Raw genomic sequence first — 6663 nt, forward strand, 5'->3', positions numbered from 1 at the left:
TCTTCTTTCACAATTTCCATGTTGAGCATCAYCTCACTGTGACTACACAGGAAGGCTATTAGGCTATTTTCTATAAGAAAACAAAGCCTTAGAATTTAACACAAAGTTTCTCCTCAGCAATTTCTCAAGGATGTGAAAGAGGTTACTTAATTCCACASCAGGCACAATTAGATCAGCTGACAGCAAAGACTGATCCAACAATTCTTTAGTTTGTTTCTTTATTCAGTAAACATCTAGTTACAAGTTTCACAAATTAAAAAAGTGGGGGAGTTGACTGAAGAGGGGTCGGGGGGCCCAGGGCTGATCCAGCTTTTGTTCTGCTCCTCCCTTCTCCAACGCACACATCCTTCTGCTTCTCCACAGATGCACCAAGGAGCAGCAKGGGAATCGAAGCCTCTGTCCTGATGAGGGACTGACCAGGGTGTTCTAGCAGAATTCYCTCATACTCCTTTCACAGGGGACTAAACACAAACTTCAGAACCAGCCCAACCCAGCAGAGAAAGAGTGGAAAGGATGGAAGAGGCAAGGTGGCAGCTCCTCGTGCCCACCACTACTGGCAGAAAGAACAGAGCCGAGGGACAGCAGAGAGGGAATGGGCAATTAATGTGTTCCTTGCACATCAGTGAGATTCCCCATGCCCCACTGCAGCACCCAAATGGGGTGAAAAAGAGCAATGCAGAAGATTAGTYGCTTTGTTTCAATTCTTAAGTGGGAGGGAGGTTAATACTAAATTTGAAGAGGGTCCAAGTGGTGCTTTGAAGGGGCTTCAGAGTTTCACTGTCTGTACCTGGGAGGAAAGGAAACAGAAGACATAAAAAGATTAAGTAGTGCTTAGAAAGCAGGACAGAGGACAGATAAAGATGTGTTTAAACCTGATGTCTAGACATCAAAAAAAGGGGAAAATGTCCCTTTTCAAGCACTAGATCACATCCTAGTGAGCCCTATTCAAAGCACAGGAGAGCAGACACCAGCACTTACTTATATGTCAAACTGGATGGACAGCAAATGGGCTGTAAGTTCTACACAATAGCAATATAAACACTCCACAGATTGCAATTCTACACCATGTCATACTATTTCAGCCATCAGTTAAGGCTGACACCACGTCTTTTGTTCATGACAAAGCTAACTTAAAACAGCTTCTATCTTCCCATTCAGCAAAGCATCTTCTCARAATTCACACCTTCCCCTGCTCTCTCAAAGTGGGAAAACCCACTTYGAAAACTTCAAAACAATGTAATGCAAAGAAAAAAAATAAACCTATGGCTAAGAGGCAACCACTAAGTAGAAGACAAAGAAGAAACCTGTAAAGACTTACAAGAGCATGTAGGTAGATTTGGGGGTGGCCACGCTGCACCCCCCACACGGTCTGCTCGAGTTCACCAGTCGTACCGGCGGGACTGTCTGGAGGGAGAATCCTCAGGGCCCTGGATCGCGAGACGAGTCCCTTCGGCCCGGCGGCCACCGCCGCCTTCGTGACGGCGGTAATCCAGGCCCCGCTGCGGCCGGAAACGGGACGTCTCTCGCCGCCACTCGTCATCAAACGCGGCTGCATCACCTGTGCAGGACAGAACGAGCTCAGGACGGGAGGAGGAGGTGGGGAAGCGTCACCTGGCTTTGCTGGGAAGAGGATGTGGGCACTACTCACTTTCATCCATGTTGATGTAGTCCTGCCTCTCCTCCTGGTCACCTGTGCGATGGTTYCGGGATCGCTGCATGATGTGGGCCCTCTCCCTGATGTGGTGTCCAATCGACATCTGTTCCAAGCCGCTGTCCGAGTCCCTTACGGTTCGTCTTGTCTCACGGATCTGGGGGCACATTCCCACATGGAAACCAACGTTGTCATTCCTTCTCCCAGCCCCGCACGGCACCCTGATTCTTGCCTGCAGTATTTCAGCTACCTTGCTGACGGGAGGACATTCCCAGGACATTAGATGCAATGTTACAAGAGGAGAATGGATTCGCCACTGCCAGCACTTCCCATTTCCTCCCAGGGGCCCTTGGCACGGTTCAGTGAGTCACAAGAGCACAATGCGCTCCTCCAACTGCAGCTGACTGTGAAGCCAAAGTGCTGTGGGTGGCCACCCACAAAGCCCACCCTCTCACAGCAAAGCCAGCAGCCTCCTCCTTACCCCGCCAGGTGCCGAACGCATCTCTGAGGTCTCCTGATAGACTTTGGGCCCATCACCCAGGTTGGAGTAAGAGATGACGGTTGAGGAGGTAAATGTCTGGCAGTTAGCACCATTTGTCATATGCTCCTGAAAGAAGGAATGGGGAATGGTGGAAAGAAGGGATGGGAGGGAAGGAGACACGGCATTTAATTCTCTCTATACAATGAAGTAGGAAAAATATAATCCCCATGGGTCCACTTTTCTGGAGAATACAYCTTCCTGTTAAATTAATACTTATTTCTTGCTAAACAAATCCACCCCCACACTTCCTTCCTCAACCCTCTCCTCTCCCTGCACTCAGGAACAAGCTCTGTCACTGACTCCCAGTAATGAAGCAAAGCTTACAGCCTTGGCAGGTGTGGCTCAGTCCATCCCAAGCAGCACAGTAAGATGGGAGATATTAGAGGGGTGGCAGGAGCACCCTCAGCACTCCCCTCAATATAGAATGGCTCATGGAGGGTTCTTACCATGTTTCCAATCATGTCATTCATCATMCCAAACATATCCATAAAGCCACCTGCCTGATAAAAAGGAAAAGAGAACACAAGAGAAGTCAGTCTGGGAAGAGACATGAGGAAAGRACAACAAACTACCTGCAACAAAACCCTGCTGCCTAAGAAGAAGAAYCTYGATWTTTTTYCCCMWTTTTTTCAATAGTGCAGGGAAAAATCTCCARAATYTGGCRTTGCTGTTCTCTCCATTCTCTCAGGCTRCATTGCCCAATGTKCTGGCAAAGGTTGTTCTTTCAGTTTGGATCCAACTGCYGATGGATGCACTGGGTTTTGTGAGCCTGGGGACTCAGCAAAGTTAAGAGAAGAAATTTCAGCATGTGCACTAACAGTGATCTTAAGAAAGTTTCCACTGATTGTTTTCTTTCTAGTCTAACAACAAATTTGCTTACAAACACCTGCCTTTTCCATCCTGTAAACCCGAAGGCTGCAGTAACACCCTCGGCCAGCAGGTCTCACAGGTTAATTGTGCAATATGTAAACAAAATTATAGTGTCAGCTCAAACTTGCTGATTTCTTTCTTTCTTGTTTCCTCGAGTAGCCTCTTGTTCTCATTTCCAGCAGAGCAGTACTCACATACAATGTTATTATGCTTTGAAGTCTACGTGTTTGTAGTCTTATTAATCCTGCTCTGAGCTACAGAAATTCCGGGACGCTAAAGTCTCTTTCATTRAGGCAATTCTGCAGAGCAAGACAGCTAAAGTTGCTGGATCTGGAATAACCTATTTCCACTGTATCATTTTGGTGGAAGACAGAGATCAGCACGCTCCAAGCGCGGTGTTCTCACGTACACACAGCCATTCTCATTCCAGCCCTGTTTAGCTCAAGTATTCTGCTGGCTGCTCCAGCTGCCACCACTGGCAAAGGAGGTGCAATAATCACCTCTGCCTACTGATGGCCAAGTCCTTTCCTCACATCCTCACAGCTCCTCCATTACCTCCAGATCTGCAGCTTCTTTTCAGACATATGAGGTTATTAAGGGACTACCTGCTCTTCCCCGATATTAACTGTCCCAATTCCCATGAAATATTGTGCTATAACAGCTTTATGGCTTTTCTCTGGTCAAGGTGCAAATACAACTTGCCCGTACAAACAGAGTTAGACTCTCTCTTCTAAAACAGCTCACGGACAGGATTAAAACATTAGAGGGGAAACAAGGTAAAGGCCTGAAGTCATAAAGCAACTCAATGAGAGGTCCAAGAGAAACCAGATGCTTCCAGTTTCAGTTCAATACCCTTTTCCCCATTCCATTTACTATAAATCTAAAACTCATCCTGGTCTCCTCAGACGTTCCCATCCTCCCTACCTGGTAAGATAGCTGGTCATGCTCACAGATGGCTACATTTTAGCACTGGTTGCACAGAGTGCTGATGAATCTCAGTATGGAGCCACTACTTGGAAAGCCTCTAATTTGACCCAGAAAAACAGAAAACTTACCATGCCGAGCATCCCAAAGGGTGAAACAGCTCCTGCCTGCCAGAACAGAAAAACAGAACAGAGAATGACTTTGCAACAGCCAAACACTAGATCCTCATCAGAACATGCTAATCCTTCTCAGAAACAGAACTGGGAACACTCAGCCTCTACAAACAGAKCAAGAAAGCGCCCCACGGATTCCTGGGGGTTCAAGTCGTATTACCCCTAACAAACCAGACAAGTGGTGATGTTCCTAAATTTCTCCCTGTTACATGAATTCACATCCTTGACAAACAACACATATTTCCTTCCTCCCATCCAACCCAGAATGCAGTTGCATTCAACACACTAATACAGGTGGGGTAAAGAGAAGGGACCAGAACACCACTGCCTTAGAGATTAATTCTGCACCCACCAACTGAGTGAAGGTGAGGGGGGTGCCCAAGCCAGGAATGTTGGGAGACAGAAACTGACAGGGCAGTTTGAGGCATTCTAGCCTGTACTCAGCCTCTCTGTTACCTGCATCCTGCGGCCAGCCTGGCGAGCCCCAGGTGTGGTCCCATCCGTGATGCCAAGGAGCGGCCCGAACCCGAAGCTCCCAGAAAGCATGCGGTTCATGTGCTGCCGGTGGATGGCAAAAGGATCCCTTTTAGAAAGGTGGAGAGAACAATGGTGAGGACAAAGCCCCATATAATCCACTCCTCCCAACTCTTGAGCTTTTCTTCCACAACTGTAAGCTCCTTTCCAAGCTGAAAATTCAGAATCCTGAGAAGTCAGTTTTGCCTRTGGTGATCCTTGGGGCTGGAAGGGACCTCTGGATCCCATTACATTGCTTGTGATAGAGGGTTTTGTACCACAGAAGGCCTCTCAGGTACTAATTGCTGTCTGCTCAGAAGTAGGTTGGTGTTCTGCTCCCAGTATTGCTYTGGAGCCAAGCATGGCCAAAGCCACTCCAGAACCTCACTGCTCTAACATCTTTTGTAGGARATGCACGAAGACCCTCCTGGCTGCAAAGAGAGGGCTACACCTAATGGCACCAGGAAGCAGGAGATCCTACATGTTGTCCTCTCACCCCTCCACGTACATGAACACAGTGAAACGCAAGACTGGAACCTCCACCAGAATGAGACTGTATGGCCTGACACCCCTCTGCCCCCTCCAGGGCTTGAGAYCCCACACAGCTTTTCCAGATTTGAGGGAGAAAGGGAACAATAACTGGGATCCCTGACTGGTTTTCCCTTCTTTTACAGCGTCCTCTTTGAGGGCTGCATGCATTCACACACCATGGAGAAGCGAGAGGAGGAAAAGGAGAGTAAGGATAAATAGCCACARATTATGGTGACCACAATAAGAAACTTCTGGGAAATAGCATAGCTTTTTTCCTGCACATCTCATGGCCTGCAATTATCCCTCTTGAGCATTAATAACCTCTACAGCATAGACTATTTCTGAGATCACAAAAGTACCTACTACAAACCAGTACTTTTCTGCCTCTACTGGAAATGCTTCCCATAATAAAAGCTAGACTCATACCTGCCATGTTAATGAGAACACGCTGTCATTCTGTGACTAACTGGGACATCAAGGTCTCCTCTCCTGCTAATTTGCTCATAGCTGATAAGATTCTTGCTTACTACAGATTTCATAAGCAGAAAATGGACTGTTTTTCTACATGCATAAATTCCACCGAATTTCTAGCAGTTTCTTGTTTAACATAACCAAATTCTTCCTGTATTACAGTCTATTCCTTATCCACTTTAGCAAGGGCTGCCAACTTAGTGTTTACTGCCAAAATTTATCAGTAGCATCCAATTTCTGGACTGAGGATGGAAACAAAACATTCAGTGAAAGGAATCCCAGGAAGAGTTCTTGGGACCTTTGTTAGATTTCAATACTCGTGTTTCAAAACTACTCGTTGTCTTCTCTTTACTTTGTTCCTCACAACTTGACAACTGCTTTAGCAGCCTTCTSCAACTCCATTAATGACTTCCTGTGCAGAATAGCAACAAACACTGGTCAGAGCAGCAGATTTTATCTATCTCAACTGCAACCCCACTTTGCATAAGGAAAACAAAAAAAAACCTTGCGCAAAGAAAAAGATTAGTTATTCCAGCCCTCTCTTCCTCTCAGCTGCGATGCCTTTTGGCCTACTTTATTACGCTTTCCTCCAAGACCACGCTCCAATATCGCAGAAACGAGACCGACGCGATCCATGTTATTCTCCGCGATGCCCCTCCGGAGGATGTTTGTGTTTGTCCGCAGAGAGCCGCGCTGCAGCGGCGCTCCCGGGCCCGGCCGGCCTCTGCCCGCCCGGTGGGACGCGGGCGCAGCGCACAGCTCCCCGGGGATGATCCGTGCCGCAGCCCTCCCGCCGATCCCCCCGCAGGATGCCCACCCCGACTCACATGGCAAACATGGGGTCCTCCGGCTCGCCATCCCTCATCAGCCGGAACATGCTTCCCTCGCTCGGGGGCGGCCTCTGCGGAGGGGAGAGGGCGGTGAGCGCAGCCGGGGCGGAGGGCGGGGAGGGGCGGAGCGGCAGAGCCGGCCCCCCCGCCCCGCCGCCA

The 6663-nt window shown here is 48.3% G+C and overlaps 1 protein-coding gene across 1 annotated transcript in view; it reads right to left on the minus strand.

The window, feature by feature from the left end:
- Positions 1-201: 201 nt before the first annotated feature.
- Positions 202-6663, minus strand: part of MLF2 (myeloid leukemia factor 2) — a 195610-nt gene continuing 189148 nt past the window's right edge. Inside the window, exons 2-9 of the mRNA XM_057368239.1 lie at positions 6502-6577; positions 4616-4742; positions 4118-4153; positions 2639-2692; positions 2133-2258; positions 1649-1808; positions 1319-1558; positions 202-787 (exon numbers count right to left, since the gene is read on the minus strand). Coding sequence (XP_057224222.1) covers positions 1380-1558; positions 1649-1808; positions 2133-2258; positions 2639-2692; positions 4118-4153; positions 4616-4742; positions 6502-6551 — 732 coding nt within the window. The 5' untranslated portion in view covers positions 6552-6577 and the 3' untranslated portion in view covers positions 202-787; positions 1319-1379. The remainder of the gene's footprint in view (positions 788-1318; positions 1559-1648; positions 1809-2132; positions 2259-2638; positions 2693-4117; positions 4154-4615; positions 4743-6501; positions 6578-6663) is intronic.

The sequence above is a fragment of the Malurus melanocephalus genome, unplaced genomic scaffold, assembly GCF_030028575.1.
Source record: "Malurus melanocephalus ecotype Western Australia unplaced genomic scaffold, MMel_1.1 scaffold_89, whole genome shotgun sequence".
In the NCBI taxonomy this organism is placed as follows: domain Eukaryota; kingdom Metazoa; phylum Chordata; class Aves; order Passeriformes; family Maluridae; genus Malurus; species Malurus melanocephalus.